The sequence below is a fragment of the Fundulus heteroclitus genome, chromosome 20 (genome assembly GCF_011125445.2).
Source record: "Fundulus heteroclitus isolate FHET01 chromosome 20, MU-UCD_Fhet_4.1, whole genome shotgun sequence".
Classification (NCBI taxonomy): domain Eukaryota; kingdom Metazoa; phylum Chordata; class Actinopteri; order Cyprinodontiformes; family Fundulidae; genus Fundulus; species Fundulus heteroclitus.
The window spans coordinates 45,810,297-45,828,977 of NC_046380.1; the positions used below are offsets into that span (position 1 = coordinate 45,810,297).

Below are 18,681 nucleotides of genomic sequence, written 5' to 3' on the forward strand. Positions count from 1 at the left end.
AAGCTTGCAATGATCATTCAGAATTACGCTCTCAGAGTACACAATGCTGGTGCCTGCCTTTAATTAGAGAAACAGAAATGTTTAAGAACAAACACTTGTTAGTAGATGGTTGATTACAGTGTGCTCAGCTTTTATGGAAGCCATTTTGGATTTGCTGTAGGACATCTGGATTAGCATAATCCAGATGTCACCATTCTCACCAGGTCAGAGAATGTTCTAAATGTGTATGATCTGGGGTGTTGGGCTCACCTGTATGCTCCACATCACATCCTAACAATCACTTTTAGTTCTGATCAAGAGTGTTAAATTCACACTAGGGCTGCACGATATCGGAAAACATGTCATTTCCATGGTATTGGGATAATAATTACAATGAACTCACATTTTCAAGGTCACTTTTCTTCCTTTTCCATCATGACATTCTCCTCACTTCTCTTTATGAGCATCAGCATCACAGCCAGTAAAAATATCCATCCAGCATAAGCATCGGGCCAGGAATGCGTCCATCCAACGGGCCAAATACAGTCAGACTCAGTGAATTAGAGTGATTCTTAAATATTGATTATCCACTTATAGCTAATGAAAACACATCATAATTAGCACAATTAAAACTTTGTCTGTGTCGAATTATTCGATATAAGATAAGATAAACTAAGATATAGCGTTATTGTCCCACAATAGGGACATTTGGGTGTGACAGTGTCAAAAACACTTAGACAGCGTTACACACTAGATTAGTAATGAATAGTAAGCTAATTTAAAGTTAGGTTCTAAAATAAAAGGAAATATCACACAGTTATTGATAACGCGGCATATTCAGATAGAATTAATTATTCAAGTTAAATAGAGATTTACAGAACGATGTGATAAAACTATGTTATATGTATGATTGTACAAGCAAACTGAGTTGTTTTGCATCAGAACAGTCCTTTGGGATTGAGATCTTGTACACATGGATATAGCGAGGACAGTTGCAATGTGCTATATTGCTATATTAATTACCACCAGCTAAACTTAGTAATAGTTTAACAGTAAACATGACTCTCTGCAGTACTGTTGTGTTCTCTGTTAAGTGACTTTACAGCCGGGCAGGCTCCCAGTGTTGTGCCTGGAAAACAGGGCTCTTTATTTTTATACAGACAGACTTGCTAACTCTTTTTTTTTTTTTTTTTTTTTTGACTTGCTAACTCTTGTAGCTCATTGCTTATCTTAGTTTTAAACCTTTACTTCACGCTACTCTGGTTTTAAAGCCATCCTAATCTGGATATTTAGCAGCCAAAAATATTACCAGTGGACTATGTCTGCTTCAGGGAAACCCTTCAGCCGTCTGATTGGACAGGACCCGGCGGGAGGATGGGCGAGCTATCGTAGGGTGTGGAGAAAGCTACGGTCTCTCCGGGACTTTCTCTGGCATCTAATTGAAAGGATTTTAAACTGCAGCAAAACTGTAGAACATATCTTAGCGGTTTTGACTTGTTATGAACCATGGATTTCTAGTAAAAAAAATGCAATTTCAGTTGTTATTTCAGGCTGGCAGAACAAGCTGTTAGCATTCACTGATGGAAACAGGCTGTTATCATACTCATATCTATATGCACACAATTATTCAGATTTTTATTATAGTTTTAGTGTTAGTTTTCAAGTGTTAGAGTGTTGGGTGGCGCTCTTTAGTTTCCATGCCATGAGTTCTGATCTATATCTGAACTCATGGCCAAGTCTGTCTTATAAACAAATCAAACTGCAGCTAATTTGTTAGCTGGCTAGCATTCTGCAGCAGTATGTGGGGGAGGGGTGACACGTGTTTGTTCCTACAACTGGAGCAAACTTCTGTCACTTTCCCTGGCATCTCATGTAGAGGACAGTAAACCAAAAGAACAGCATGGTACCTTGATAATAGTAACCGACCCATGTAATTAACGGGATTATAGAGACATTATGCCCAGTCTGTTGGGCATCCACTCTATGTATACTGCAAATGTCTGTCATACCATGAATCTGCAAGACTTCTGCTCCTTAAGAATCCTTCTGACTGGAACATTACAGAACAGTAAGCCGGATTCCTTGCTGAAAATGGAGGAGGAGTGCAAGTTTGACAGAACACCGCTGTCAGGCAACAAAGACAGATTCAGCTTTACTATGTCTCACAGGAAACTTGCCAGGTATGTACAACGTGGCTGCCATTGCCAAATGAAATGCTTTATTTTGGGCAGAGCCCTCTAATGTGGTGTATTATGGTAACTCTGCAGTATGCGAAAAGCAGCCATCAGAGCTAATGGGAGGGTTTCTCACTGTCAGTGCCTCACTCAGCTGATTGTCCTGTGGTTTCTGTTCTAGCTCCAAGATGCTGAAACCTCAGACCAACTCAAGTATTTTTGGATCGTTACAAAACCTAAAAGAGGACAAAACCAAGCCAGTGAGAGACGAATATGAGTACGTCTCAGATGAAGGCGAGCTGAAGATTGATGAGTTCCCCATCAGACGGAAAAAGAACATTGTTAAGAGAGATCTTTCCTGTGAGTGTTTTCAGATTATGGCTGTACTGTTTCACTTTGCTTAATCCATTAACTCTGGGTGGGTACAAATGTATTTTATAGCATCAACTTTAAATACTTTAAACTTGATTTGATACGACTTAAAGATCCATTTACTTTTGCTAGATATTAAAGACAAAAGTAGCCATAGCTTTTGGGGGGTATCAGTGTAGCAAAAAAAAAAAAAAAACACAATTATTGAGTCCATATCTTAAGGACTGATATTACTGTAGAGGACTGAAAACAGAACTTTAAAACCCTGCCTCATCTAGGAAAATATAAGTAATAAGAAAGATCTAAAGCATTTCCTGATGATGTCAAATGAACAAGAAGCAAATGCTTTTTACATGTGTTATTATATAAAGAGGCAATTATTCACATGCTTGTAAGAAAGAAATCTATGTGGGACAAAGTTAACAAAAATGCAAAACCAAAGACAATCTCTATTTCCAAGGCAAAATAAGTTCTGTTCACAGAACAAGAACTCAGTTCATAATTTTAACAATAAGATTGAAGGTCAAAAGGTCACCCAAACCCTTAAGGACCCACTGCCCCCTGAACGTCCTCTTCATCACTGCCATACATCAACAGTGTCTTCAGTCAGAGGTTTCTCCAGACCTGCTGTAACACTGACCTCTACAGGAGATCCTTCCTGCCTGCACCAATCAGCATCTATAATGACTCCTTGAAAAAAAATATTTCGTTTGGTTTTGAGATAATAAAGTAATTTGAAACTGAACTGAATTGAATAAGATTGAACTGAAAATAATAGCAACAGTAATGAATTTGTTTTTAGCTTAAACCATCACTAGGGTAGCAGAAATGGCTGGGGCCATGTTTGTGAGAGAACTGGGAAGGGGGAGGAGGTTGAGAAGGCCCTGTTACTCTCTGCTGACTCACTGTAGATTACAGGAATGTTTAGATAGCACCAGAACCTGTTTTAAACTGTTGCTCATGAATTAATTCTTCTTCCCAGTCTTGTCGGATATAAGAGAACCTCTCCAGCCAGCCAAAAAGCCAAAGTTCCAGCCTTTAGTGAGCAAGGTACGTATGACTAAACAGAACCTGAAACAGCTTCTGTGGATCTGTTGCTAGTTTCTGTCATGTAATATTTCAGAAGCTGTCACTTGACTGTAAACATGAATTTGCATCCAGTGTCGTTTCAATCTCAGTCATGTTCAGTTATTGGCTTACAATGCACTTTAAAAAGGGTGCAGATCACTGAGGGAAGCAGGCCTAAATGGAAAAGAATCAGTCCAGATGTTCTGGTGTTTGCCAGTAGGAGGTCATCATACTCACTCTAAACCTTGTGAAATATCAGACAATCAAAGTGTGAGTCTAGCCTGGGTTTTACATGATTTCTGCAGGGTCTTATTTCCGTTTTTTGGCCTTAAAAGGGTTAATTATTTTTATTTTCTACTGTAAAACAGTGTCTGCTCAGTCTTGTTCTTGCAGTTACAATGAAAACGTTCTTGCTTTGTCTACTACTAGCTCATAAAACAGTGTATGCTGGGTTTAAATGCATAAACTACAGATAAATTATTCTCTGGAATGACATCTAAAACTAAATGTATTATTTTCGCGCTATAAGTAAAAAAATGCATCATAAAGAGGAGAAAACCATATATAAGCCACACGGACTGCGTATTTATTTAGACATTTATTTTACACAATCCAAGACTAAAAACTGACATTTAATCTGGTAAACCAATATATTAAATTACACAGCTGCAGCCATAACCAGCTGAATAACATGAAACATACCTGGGAGGATGAATGGGGTAAATTAGCAACTCCAACCGGCAAGGTTCTTGCCAATGCATTTTAGCTTAATGGGCTATGATGCTGAAAGTTGTCAAACCTGTGCTTAAATTAGACCGTGAGCGTAACGGTGCTACATGCTAAGCTAACAGTATGTGCATCAACAAAGTTGTAACCGCCCAGACAACAGACCATTAAGCTAGCGCTAGCTGTTATTAGCTTCATGGGCACAGCCCAATAACAGGGTTCTGTAGCGCTCTGAGCTATCCCTTCGAGCTGCACCATGCAATGCTACACTGCATGAATCCATACTGAAACAACATACAAACGTGTTCAGTCTTTGTTGTCAATAAGTTAATGTTTCAATACATTTTTAAGTGGTACCGGAGCAGGATATAGTTTTCACATGCCTAGCGAGTCCTTTTTGCGGCTATAGATGTTAATGTTTACTACTTGGTTCATGCTGGTCAGTATGATTTACCATTTAAAATTGATATAAGTTGCAAACTGAACAAGGTCATAGACTTCCAGCTTACTATTTCTGTGAATCCACCATTTTTATTTTTCACCGCAATTTTGTTGTCCAAGCTGAAGGATGCCGAAGCTACAAGTGCATAAGTCAAACCCACACAATTCATTACACCGTCCCCAAGCAGACTACAAAAATGGCCAAACGGGGTAGAGTGGAACCTGCAGGGGGGTTGGGTGTGAAGTGCCTCCTTTAGATTTAAAGAGACAGCACCAAAATGAATTGCTCTCAGACACACCTCAGAACCAGGACAAAAGAGGCTGTGGTCCTCTGACCAAAAGTGTTACAGTTCCACGTTATAAAGACCACACCTGAATGATTTCAATGTGAAAATGAAGGCACTAAAATGCATATATCCATTTTAATAGTTCTCCTCAGCCTTTGCTGTCCCTCAGGAACCGCTCTGCCCCACATCTGAGTGCTCTGTGACTGTGACAGTCCTTTAATCAGGCTTGGAAACCTTTCCTTTTACCCAATGTTTTTAATCATCTCTTTTTAAACATTTTGTCCTGTTTTTCTTTGCTTTTAGTGCACTCTCTACCTTTATTGATGTACTTCATCTGCTTTTTATCGTTCCTGTTATTATATGAATTGTTTTATTGACTGTAGCGCCTTGAGATTATCTGTCATTGTAAAGTGCGTTATAAATCAAATTGTTACTATTATTATTATTCCCCACACTTAACTGTTCAGCACACTGTAAAGGGACTCAGAATCACTAAATGAGTGGTCGTCCTGAAGAACTCTGACATAGATCTGCCAAGTTCGATAAATGGGACAAGAAATATGCGTACAGAGGACAAGTCCCGCCTTTGATATGTGGCCATTGTTCTCACATCACAAGTTCTCACCACAGAGTTGGCTAATTATGCTCTTTGAAAGGTTCAAGGTCAGATACCTGGGCAGCAACAGGCCAGGGTCTCTGTTCCAGCAGTGCCATAAATCCTGACATGACAACAAATCAGGCTTTTCAACCTAAATCGTTCTCTAACTTGGCAAGAAAAACTGATGGAGATTCCAGGAGGTACTAGAACTTTACAACAGTTGTCAGCGTATGCCACACCCATCGGTGCTGCAGAATACTGCAGGCCACATGCTGGGGGAGATTCTCAGACAAGATGTCCTCACCCTGTGCAAGGAACACCAAGCAAGCCAGGAACCTATGGATAGAATATCTCTTGTTGTAGGTTCAATGTTTCGATGCACTTATTATACCACAGAGAGTCTGTCTGACCTGTCTGCATTTCCTCAAGAGGACGATGGCCCTGGGATCTGATCAACATGGTTATATTTGTACGAACGAGGCAGGCGAAAAGGAGAGGCTGTGATTTGGCTGCTAAGCTGTTGCAGTTGTTGGGCAAACGTCCCGATGTGTGAGACCATTACACAAGATGGCGTTGTGGGACAAAGACCACACATTTGGTTCATTCATTCAATTTCAATTCAATTAAATTTTATTTATATAGCGCCAAAGACCCTTCCTCAATGAGTTCCTCTGGTCTGTGGAGCTACGTTCAATAAACAGACTGTAAAAACTGGAAGTTAACTTACTCCAGTTATTTTTGAATATTCATACCTAACTTTAGGTGTTGGTTGTCTAACAAAGTCTTAGTTACCTTACTAAAACAGAAACCCTGACTTTAATTGTGCCAAAATTCAAATAGAATTTACCTTAACTGAAAATAATTAACCCCACTCTTGCCAGATGGATGTAGTTCTGCAGAGCTCCACACGGCTCCACACATCCATCTGGGATCTCTCCATTGCAGATGTATTTCAGAAGGACGGGCCTTATCAAAAATCCTTGCATATGATTGGATAAACCACCTGTCCGTCATCTTTACTGACTTGCTACAAGCTCTTGCCAAACCCAGTCGGGAGAAGAGTGAAAACATTGTTTCCACTAACAAAAGCCTTCAAAGCCATTCTCTGGTGTTCTTTTAAAGAATTAATATTCGGTAGATTGGACAACACCGATGAAATGTTACCGCTTGTTTCCTCCCTGCGAGCCGCCATTGTTCTCTGCGATCCCGATTGGCACATCCATTTTATGTGCCATTGAAATCACTCCCAATGTCAGCGATTCCAGATGGATGTGTAGACGCCGTGTGTCAGGTTAGAAAATAATGGCAGCAAAATAAAAAATAAAAATGGATAGAAGCCAAATGCACGTTACCTGAGGCTTCGCCCTGTTAAATTCTCTTATAAGTGAAAAGAGTGATACTGCAGTGAAGCAGTCTTTACACAGTTTAGCATGAATATTTCTCTTTCTCATCTTTCCTCCTTGTCCACTTCCTCCTCAAGCAGAGCATGGACTCCTCAGACGAAGAGACCTTGCACATAGACACGGAGGCCAAGCCCGAGCTCAAGAGTCGCAATTCTAAGGTGAAGAAAAAGAGTGGAAGTGCTGCAGGGATCCTGGACCTGCTGCAGGCCAGCAAACAAGTGGGTGGGATCGACTACAATACCAACAGGTAGGCCCACCCCAGCCAGGCTTACATATTTTCTTCGACCCCCCCCCCACACATATAACACATTTAACCCTCCCTTCTCATGGGCAGTGCTGCTTGCACAGCATTAATCTCGTAATGGTCCTCCTGAGACCCCCTTCTCTTCTCAGCAAATGGATTTGTGGCCTCCTTAACGAGCAGTCGCTAATGAGCCGCTCTGTGATTGAATGATAAAGTTGAATTTCATAGCTTTTCTCAGAGCTGAAAACCAACCGGCGGTTTACAAATATTCTGTCAGCAGTTTGTGTTAAATCAGTGTTTGTATCCCATCCCACACTAATCTATCAAAGCCTGCGTGGCTCCAGGCTCTTCCTTCTGCCTCACACTGTTTGCTGTTTTCCTTCACTTCTTGATGGTCTATTTCCACCACACTGAAAGCTACGATGGAGGAATGAAAGAGAGAAACAAAACATAGATGAAATATGTACATTTTTTGGACCGTTTGAGTGCTTTGAACAGGGAATGAAGTGATAGCTGGGTATTCTGGTGATGTTTGCTTCTGGTTTTGCCGTGCGGATCGGTGTCTGGCCGTCTTCTTAAAGTCATTAAGTTATGATCAGATTCTGACTTGATGTTCATATTTACCTACAGTGTATAAACACACACATAACCATTATGACTAAACTTGTTCTGTTTTACATCCGTTAGGAATAGCAACATTATTTCTGTTTGCTAAATGCCAAAACAACAAGAGAGAGAATATTTAGAGATTTGGTCTACTTTCCTTAAAGTAAGCAGTTTACGTAATTTAAACAATTTGGGAAAGCCCAGATGATGAGATTTTTATAGGTTCATAGGTTTGAGTTAATAGCGGCACACCATCCACCTTAGAATGTAGTTTGCCTTAAATTTTTTGTGCAGTGTATATCTGGTTGCAGGCATAATTTTGCTTTGACTCTCTTTGTCCGCTGACGAGCCGGCTGACGCTTGTGTTGTTCTGTGCTTCTTGCAGTCAGCCACCTGCATCTCCCAGCACGCAGGAGGCCATTCAGGGCATGCTGTCCATGGCCAACCTGTCCTCCTCGGAGACCTTGGAGCAGCCATGGAGCAACAGCCAGTCGAAGAGCAACTCGCACGGCTCACAGGCGCACAAGAAGAGCGGCGCTGGGGCCGGCGGGAGCAACAACAAGCGGCCGACTAAAAGACCGCCCAAGAAACCTCGAAAAAGCAGCAGCATCGAGAGCTTGGATTATGATGATGACGAGCAGGATCACATGGATGCATGTTTCAAGGACTCAGATTATGGTAAGCAGAAAAGAAGTGCCTGATTCTTGCTACTAATTTTGAAGTACAAGCAACTGTTCTCTGTGGAAGGTGGATGTCTTTTCCTCTGGGAACCAAAGCTTCTCTTCTTTGGCTCACAGCAGCATCGTTCCAGGTGTCTCCTCGGCTTTCCTGAGACTAAGTCTTGGAATCCTCAGTCTTCCTAGTGTAGCTTTGGTCTGGAATGCCAGGGCTTTTTGGTGCCATCTGGTAGCCATAAAAGGAAACGTTTAGTAACCAGATGATACACAGGCAAGACCAAATCATTCACTCTCTAGAGATTTCCAATGTAATTCTGTTATAGGTAGTGTTTTATAGAAAATTGACAGCACTTAAAATTCCAAATTCCGCATTTTTATTTCTGATTTTTAATTGCTGTGCTATTATATGTTCTCTAAGTATTGATATAGGATAAATCAGCTTCCCAGCTGATAGGCGATAGCCGGTCCAAACCTCTGCAGAGGGTAGCCACAACTTTCAGGCTACCATTTACAGAGGGTTACCTTTCTAGAAACCCAGCTGCTGAGGGTAAATATGGAAATAAATGGATTCTGCTGGGATTATATAACACTACCTGCTGCACAAAACAGCCAAGAAGAAAATGCAGACATGGATAATAACACCGGAGAATTCAGCAAATGTCAGTTCTCCCTGGCAGTGTCTGGGGGCAAAGCCAAAAGTAAGGCCTGTTCCCAGGGACATGAGGACCCGCAAAGAGATGCTAGACACAACCGAGCAGCTGGTGATACCTTTCATCACACTGTTTTCCAAACTTCAACAGCACCCTTCTCCATGCCGTCTGTGACCATCCTGAACGGAGGGACACCCCTCGCCTCAGCTGGACTTCACTAACCAGAGCCCCCCTCCAACTCATTACAATGCTAGAAAATAACTCAGGCAAATTTGAACAATTGTGGTGCTAGTTGCCTTAATTTTAAAGTGGACAGAGAGGAACTAGGGTTGAGAGAGAAGGGGAAGATGTGCAGCAAAGGTCCACAGGCCAGGAGGGGAACCCAGGATGTCTGCGTCGAGGAGTAGGGCGTATGAATATGCTTTGCGTGCACTGCCCCTACACCACCACTGAGTGGATGTCCGGGGTTTCTTATTAACGCTGTACTGGAGGTGTAGTGCAGTTTTCTTCACTACTTCACCATAAGTCATTTGATTAACGATTTTTCTGGATGTCTCCTTAAGTCCCTTTTTGAAGAACTGCGCATGCACAAGATCGTCTTACCTGGAATCGTGTGAAAAAATCTTCCAAATCCTCTCTGGTCTTTACTTTCTATTGAGGCCGTCCTCTTCTTCTCATAAACGTGTACATGGTTTGCTTCTTGCGACTCTCAGCCATGTTCAAAGCATACAGTGTGAGCAGCAGAGCTACATTGAATAGCTAACACCAAAGCTAATCGCTAAGCTAACAGCTAAGCTAACTGCAAACATAAACACAGGACTCTCAACTCTCACGCAGTGACCGTGTGACACACATATTTCCCTGACTTCACACACACACACACACGCCACACATGCCGTTTCTCACTCATGACAATAACAATGAGCCATCAGGGCTGTGGATGATCCATTCACAGCACTCTCCAGTCAGAGCCGGTTCAGGTACCGCATACACAGGAGGTGATGGGGGAGAGCAGCTGCTGGGTCATTCAGAACCAGTCATGGCTCCACGCTGGTTCAGAAAACAGATCCGCTAACCAGATGCAGTCTAAAACACCACTCAGTCTGTTTATAAGTTTCTTTTTATTCATTCCGAATTGTTTCTGAACTATATATGCTGTGTTTCTGTGCCTCAGCGCTCTTACTGCTCCTTTCCCCTCTCCTCTATTGGAACCCAGGGCAGCCAGTCTTCAAAACGTGAATCACTACGTTTGAATCCGTGGCAAAATGTCCCAATTAAAATTAATAGGAGAGTTAGTAGTTGGGTTTCATGCTCTTTTGTTTAATGATGCAGAACCAATGGTGCTGCAGTGGGCTTTCTGTGTGGCCTTGCGCTTGAATTCAGGTGCGCATAATTAAGTTACATGTAATTTAGATGTATACTTTTAAGGGTCCTTTTAAACGGGACCTGTAACATCAGGGACTGCAGCTCAGACCCATCATTCCTCCTCTTCCCTCTAAAGGAGTCCTTTACAGTCTATGCATTTTTTCCACTGTTTATTCTTCACGCGGCGCGCATCAATGGGGGGAAAAATCCATCCTCCTCACCACCTCAAAGAAGTTCATGGAGCTGAAAGGAGGGAAAAATCAGCAGCTGGATTATGGGTAAAGACGCAGCGTGAACCCCTGTGCGTCGCAGCTGAGGAACAAATGTCGAACCGTATAGGCTTGATGAAACTCATAGACTTACATTGATAAACAAACCCATAGATTAATAATAATCGGTAGTGTTTTCATTGTCTAATAATTCAGATTTTGCCTTTTATAATCAACTACAATGCTTTCTTGTTAAAGTCAGGATTGCGTTATGTCGTTGAGCTGTTTTTGAAGAATTGTCTCCCCTTTTTAAAAACAAATAATATTCTCAACTGAACATTATTTATACAATCTAAAAACTAGTAATTCAAAACAGAATAAAAAATTAAAGCCTGCATAATGTAAAATAAAATGCTGATCTGCAAAAACAAACAATTAAAACTTCAAAAGCTAACATCTCAAACTGGGAAAACAAGATCTGTTAGAAGAGAACATTAATCACAGAAAGTGAATCAATCAGCCTGATATGTAAAGCTACTTGAATCCAGAGTTTTGTGCAATGACAGAAAGTGTGGTTATCTCTTTGCACTCTTTGTTTTTTGGATGACTAATAAAAATTGATCTGCAGGCCTGAGCAAACGAGAGGGAGCGTGCTTATGGAGCAGGTCTGACACACACTGACAAGCAAGGTCATGCAGATATTTAAAAACAAATAAAATAATTTTATAATCAATTTGAATGTGAATCAGTAGCCAATGAATTGCTGCTAAAACTGGAGAAATGTGCTCTCGTTTTCTGGTACCGGTTAAAAGAAGAACCGCAGCATTGTGGACCAGCTGCAGTCAAGCCAAGAGTTTTCTGAAGCGCAGAGTAACGTGCAGTGCAGTAATCTAAGCAAGTTGTAATTAAAGCACTGATTAAAATCTTTAGTCAGCTGTCTCAGTTTGAAAAAGCTGGACCGGACCACAGATTTTAACTGTGCATCAAATTTAAGATTCTCAGGTCTTACACTCGTCAACACTGACGTCAAGGCGCCCTCACAACATTAACTTTGTTGACATCCATGATTTCTGCAATGCCTTTGAGAAGTTTCTTTTTAGAGCAACTATTTTCCTTTTTAGTGTCATAAAACTGTCTTCTGCCTAAAAAAAGTGTAACAATATTAAAATATTCTAGTTGGATCACTTTGCTATTCTTCCCTCTTTTTCACCCTTCACCCTGACCAATGTTGCTGTTGTTGAGTTTGGTCTGTGACAGACTTCAGCACCAGATGTTTACGTCTAATGTTGGTTCCACAGATGTAGTGAAAGGCCAGCATAGGACAGGAGCTCTGTGAGCTCAGGCTCCTGCACACAAATGACCGAGTTATTACACGGCACGGCTGATGTTCGCCGCTAACAGGTGCTGTTAAAAACAAGCAGATTCCCGATGGATCAGTTTGTGGCTCCTTACTCGTTAATGGGCCCAGGGAACCTTTCATTTGGAGTGGATGTTAGGAGTTAATGTTTATTTTTTGCGTGTCCTTTCCAAATGTTCCTCAGTGCCTTGCTGTGCTTTCTCTGTGAACCCCGTCCAAATGCAGCTGTTTGAACCCAGCCGCCTTGTCAAGAAGCCATTAACACTAGTTGTGAACTGTTGTTTTACTTGCTTTTTGAACTCCTAATTAGAGTCTAATTAGTTGTTCCTAGCACGAACATTCCTGCTGTGTAATCCTCGGGCTGGGACGGCGCTCCACTCTGTTCTGCCTCTGTAAACAGACCATTCTTTATCTTGATCACCTAGTTATCCGATATTTAAGTCTAGATTGGAATGATTGTGCCGTGAGCAGGCCGAGAGCAGGAAGCAGCCACAGCTGGTCAACAGCTGTCCCGCAGGCCACCGCTGGAAATATCTTCCATGTTAGAAAACCAAACTGAGCGGACTTACCCCACATCCTGTCAGGGAGAAGCTCTGATCCATGACAAGTGAGTCACATGTGACCTGTTTTGATTCTAGTTTACCCATCGTTGGAGTCTGAAGAGGACAACCCTGTCTTCAAATCGAGATCCAAAAAGAGGAAAAGCAGCGACGACACTCCTTACAGCCCCACAGGTAATCACTGCGTTGTTATACTGCTGGTTTTATCGATGTTCCAGATCCTAAAGTTGGTGTCGTTGCAGCACGAGTCGGACCTTCGGTTCCTCGGCACGAGCGACCAGCGAGAGAAGGGGCCCGCGTGGCCTCCATTGAGACGGGCCTGGCTGCAGCCGCAGCAAAGCTTTCTCACCAGGTGGGTCCGCCAGGACCATCATTCCAGATGAGTGCTAATCATGGAGGGATAATCAAACATCATGTCTCCACAGGAGGAGCAGCAGAGAACCAAGAAGAAGAAGAAAAACACCAAGAAGAAGAGCATAGTAGTGGAGGAGCTACCAAAACACTCTCAGGACAGTAGCTCCCCGGATCATAATGCGGACTCCCAGGACGGCAGCCTGACGGACCACGAGTTCAGCACCGGAACTGTCAAGTCACCAGGAGGGCCTCAGCCCATGGCGCCAGGCATCTTCCTCAGCCAGAGACGGCCGTCCGTGTCCTCTCCCAACAACAGCACCAACTCAACGAGCACCAACAGCAGCAGCACAGCCAAGGGGGACCGACTGGGCTCAGCAGATGCCAAAGGTCTGAAATCATCCTCTCACCTACTGTGTTCTATCATGTTTTCCTTGCTGTCTGAAATCAACTCAGAACAACTTCCTGGTTTAGGTCAAATTATCAAAATTATTGTCAGAATAATGGGAAATCATTTTATTATTTTCCTGAGAGTCAGAAGTTTACATACAGCTACATTTCTATGGCTTTAAAGTAGTGTTGCGCCGATGGCAGTTTTTGGCCCCGATACCGATACCATCTGTTTGAAACTGATGTGTGTATATGAAGAACTGCATACAGCTTAGGGTAGTAGAACTTTTTATTGCCTACCTGGAATGGGTGACAATAGTTGAATAAACTTTTGGCTCTCAAAGACCAAAATAGTGCAACATTCATGAACTTATAACATGTATAATAGTAGTGGGGGGGGGGAGAAGGCTGCGTTCAAGTGACATACAAACATCAACATGGTATCGGTGCCTATTTGTTGGTACTTGCTGATACTGATACCAGCATTTTAACGCTGGATCAGGGCCCGTCCCATACTGGTATCGCTATCGGTGCAACACTGCTTTAAACAAATTAAGAAAGTCAAAGTGACGGTGACAGCTTTGTAAGCTTGTGATGGGTTCATTTCAAAGGTTAAATGGAGACACTGCTGTGGATCTATTTTAGGGCAGCGCCTGAAGCACGCTGCTCCTTGTGTGACATCATGGAAAAAGCTACAAGTGTACCTCACTAAGCCCAGGTTCCACATCCTCCATGCTTGCTCCGTTCCGTTCCCATCCGACTGTCGGAGCAACTACGTTGTTATTTTAATGAATGAGAACGGTTCCACGTTCTCTGTGACTACTCCAGACGTCAGCGGACCCGCTCTCTGTCCTTCGCCATCAAATTACCGAACAACTCAACTTTTCGTTTTCGTTTTCTTTTCCGTTCCTGTTCGCTGGGCTCTGGCCGGGTCAAGCCCAATCATAGCAAACAGGAAAAAGAACGTTAACCACCTCTGGTTTATCAAAGTTAAAGTGTAAATAGAGATCGTTAACCTCAAATTAAATACATTTTTTAATATTCACAATAATATTTACTGTCTTATTTGAACATCAGATGAAAAATACTCTTTTTGCACCAAATAAGGAAGCAGATTAGTCATTTCAACATTTAATTTGAAATGTGGTAATCCTCTCCAAGCGTTCTGCTTGTAATGACGTTGATCACACATTGCTCTCCTCGGCCGCCAAGAAACTTTGGAGCGTAGTTAGCCGCAGTAGCAGCTGATGTTGTAGGCTTTGCTTTTCACGCACTCACAGAGGCGGTCTGGAACGGAACGGACACATACAGTCGAGAATGTGGGTAACGTTTTTTGCACGTCTGAAAATGAAGTGCACAAAATCTCAGGATCTTCTGTTTTGTGCACAAAAACATCTGGGTCCGAGTTGATATCTGGGAGAAAAAGCTGTGCTGCAGGTCCAGAGATGTTCAGTTTGAGTATAAAGCAGCTTGAGGAAGCCTTTCTGTCATTATTCATCATTATTAGTGTTAGAAGTGACAGAGAGAGCAGCTCTGTAGTTAAACAGGATTTTAACTCAAAGACAGCATGATTAGTGAGCTGACACTTAAACTCTTTATTAGTGCATTAGCATTACTAAGTGTTAAACATCAGCCTGTGTGGCTGTTCCCTGTAGAGGAATTAGACCCTTACATCACCTGTGAGATTTCTGCCAACATTGCTTTAATCCGACAAGTTTATGACGTAGAAAAGCGGCTGAGCCTCGCTGCTGTCCACTGACGTCTCCCTCCCTGCTACGGCCATGTGGCGGCCTGAATGGACCTGAACAAAGTACAAAGTACAGAACCCAGAAGCCAGCTTCTGACTTTCAGCGTAATGTCATCTGATTGTGGCCATTGTCACAAAGTGAACGAATCACAAACTTCGTTTTAAAGAACTGCTTATCAGTGTAGAGCAATGCAGGTTGGATTCTCTAGATCCCGTGGATTTGCAGAAGGATCCTAACCACGGGGGTTCTGACACCTAATCCCCAAAGTAGCAATGAAATCTGCCATTTTTTAGAACATTACACAGATCACAGGCTGGGTGTTAATAAATCTCTGTTCAGTGCCAAATTCTCCAGCTCAGAGTGAAGACGGCAAACGGTTTTAGGCGAGAGATACACATTCTTTACATGAGGTCTGGCTTCTTTAATGCAGCTTTAACCACACAGGATCATTGTGACTGGACAGCGCTTCATGTGGGAGCTTTCACCTCCACAGGAAGTATCATCTCACCGGCTTCCCTGTCCCTGCTAGAAGAGAAAAGGCATCCCCGCAGCATGATGCTGCCACCACCACCTTTCACTGTGGCTTCAGAGAGATGTTTTCCAAGTATACCAGAAATGTTGAAGGAATTTCAAATGGTCTGATCTGACCATGGAACCTTTTTCCACATGTTTGCTGTGTTCCCAACATCCCCTGGTGTACAGTGCAAACTTGGAACATTATTTTTTAAATCTAATCATGCGTTGAACTATCTACTGTGATCATTTTGTGTATTGTTTTAAGCTAGCTGGACATCTGACCTTACTTCTTGTTGTTCTTCCATCTCTCCACAGCTAAGCGGCTAAAGAAAGGCATGGCAACAGCCAAACAGAGACTTGGAAAGATCCTAAAGATCCATCGAAACGGAAAGCTCCTCCTGTAGCATGCAGCAGACTGTTTAAGAACTGGGTCACATGCCAGACTCACAACCTGCTCTCTAAATAAAGCCAACAAGGGGAGAATTAGGGAAAAAAACTAACTGAAACAATATGGGAGAGCAGGAAAATCATGCATTTTTCAATTTCTAAGAAGAACATCACTCAGATAGGTTTTTGCCTCTACTTATACTTTATAACTTTCAGATATTAAAGTGTACAGAAGCTATTATAAATATTTTTTAAGAGAACATGTCTCATTTTACTACAGCTGTCATTTTATCAGGGGTTGTTCAATAGAAGTACATTGCAGTCATTCCAAGATCTGTGAAAGTATCCCTTGCATGTATTGAGTTGCATGTGTGCTTTGGCTCGGGGTCTGTGGAGTTTTTATTCCTCCCAATGGATGCAGCTTATCATTGCCAAACTAAGATGAAAGCTTCTCGGGGCGTCGGACCGGATTGGCATCAACCCAAGCATTTATGTCTTTATGTTGACACTTAACCTTTGCAGAGCACTATCAGCGCGGTTATTTATTTATTCTGGTCGAATCATTAGATAGGAAATGAAAAGCAACTGTAAAGCACAAAGCACACGTCACGTCCACCATGCCCGGACCTTTCTCTGACACAAACATAGGACCCATGAGGACGCGGCAGATGGGACCGGGAACGCAGAGGAATTGGGCCACAACATGGGATCTGGTGCTGATAAGCCTCATCCATGACAGAGGGGCACTTACATGGGGATACTTTCTCTCTTCTCTTGCTTTACCAGGCAGCACCGCACACTTCAACTCATCTCTGTATTTTTATGGCTCCACTGTATAGAATGTAGCTTGTACATAGCCTTTGAACTTTTTGTATCCTTTTTGGCTTACCACTTAATTCGACATTTTTACTCGTTTTGCTCATTTTGAATAATTTAATTTTAAAGGTATCTATATATGTATATGAATTTATGATATTGTCCTTGTTTTGTATCTTTGGTTGCAGTGGTGCTGCCTGGAAAACAAAAGAAGACATTAGCAACATGTTATCGTCATATGGCCTTACATACACAAAGCTAACCGTATTGTGATTCTGTTTGAACAAGAAACAAAGCTTTGAGGAAAAACTGTAGAAAAGAGAAAAAAACACACACAAAGTTTCTATGACCAGCCACTTGTTCAACCTCTAGTATCCTGAAGGTTTCAGAATTATTTTACTAGCACCTTGTGAAGTGTTTCCGTGTCAGTGATGTAATTTATTAATGTTTGTAGCTTTTTTATACTTGTACAATTCTTAAGAGGTTTGCTTTTGAATATGTCATCAAAGTTGTGAAATAACCCTTTAATTTAGTTTTTCCATGTTGGGATGCGTGCGTGCGTGCGTGCGTGTTGAACACATCACATCAGACTCCACCTGTCGACCTCCGCCCTGTCCCATTAAACGTGTGACACGTGTTCCTCCGGCTGCGTGCGTCACGTTTCGGTCAGGACATTTGCTCCTCCGCTGTAGAGACATCTCATGTCCTCTCCGAAGGGACTTCTTTCTGTCAGGTTTTTATTTGTACAGTACATGTGTTGCTTTGTTGTGATTTATTTTTGTATGTCTGACTCATTAAATGCATCCGCTGTGCCCCAGCAGTGAATCATACTTGTTCTAGCTGTCTTCCCTTACTGCTCCTGACAGTATTAGTAAATATTTACAGACTTTTTAACATGAAGCTATCTTTTTTGTATTTAGATGTTTCTGTTTGAGATCATGGCTCGCTTTTCTAATATGTGGTAAAATGTCAAACTCCAGGAGCATACAGAAATGTTGTTGAATGATATTACTGTCCACTTTGTTTACTATTGCAAAAGAGTTCCTGTGCAAAAGCAAATTTGTGAAATGTCCATCTCGCCCTTGCATCGTGACTGCTTCTGTAAAACACATTATTTAGATCTTCTTCACTTTGGTTCCTGCTTTGAAGTGAAAATTGCAACTTTTCTGCAACGTTACAGTTGTGTGCATGTACACCAATCAGGCGTACAGGTAAATTGAATAACACTAGCGGGTTGTGTATTCACTCCTTGCAACTAGGAGTAGACATTGGTTTGAGGACATTAGGGTCAAACGTGGGAACTCAACAATTTACTAATTTAGGATCATGTGGGCCCTGAAAGTCATAATTTAATCTGAAATGGAACAGGTAACCAGTGCAAAAAAAACAAAAAAACAATTTATCTCCATCGCATTTCCTGAGATGGAGATTTTTGACCTGCAACGGTTCATACATAAGAACACGTCATTTAAAAGACATATCTAAAAGAACAGCGTTGCTAAAATACAATATTTAACACCTAAAACAGTTCCATAGAAGACATCATTAATAAAAAAATAAATAAAGTGAGACCAACCTCCCTGGAGAGGTGTTCCGGGCACGTCCCACCGGGAGGAGGCCCAGAGGAAGACCCAGGACACGCTGGAGGGACTATGTCTCTCTGCTGGGAACGCCTTGGGGTTCCTCCTGAGGAGCTGGCCCAAGTGGCCGGGGAGAGGGACGTCTGGGCCTCCCTACTGAAGCTGCTACCCCCGCGA

General features: G+C 42.1%; 1 protein-coding gene across 2 annotated transcripts in view; it reads left to right on the top strand.

Moving 5' to 3' along the window:
- Positions 1–17,754, top strand: part of phf2 (PHD finger protein 2) — a 55,204-nt gene extending 37,450 nt beyond the window's left edge. The window contains exons 14-22 of one of the 2 annotated variants that reach the window (XM_036151367.1): positions 2,044–2,159; positions 2,335–2,513; positions 3,508–3,575; positions 7,126–7,295; positions 8,284–8,576; positions 12,795–12,890; positions 12,959–13,068; positions 13,142–13,457; positions 16,037–17,754. In XM_036151367.1, the coding sequence (XP_036007260.1) occupies positions 2,044–2,159; positions 2,335–2,513; positions 3,508–3,575; positions 7,126–7,295; positions 8,284–8,576; positions 12,795–12,890; positions 12,959–13,068; positions 13,142–13,457; positions 16,037–16,125 (1,437 nt within the window). In that variant the 3' untranslated portion in view covers positions 16,126–17,754. The remainder of the gene's footprint in view (positions 1–2,043; positions 2,160–2,334; positions 2,514–3,507; positions 3,576–7,125; positions 7,296–8,283; positions 8,577–12,794; positions 12,891–12,958; positions 13,069–13,141; positions 13,458–16,036) is intronic. The other variant, XM_036151368.1, reaches the window with a different exon arrangement.
- Positions 17,755–18,681: the final 927 nt, after the last annotated feature.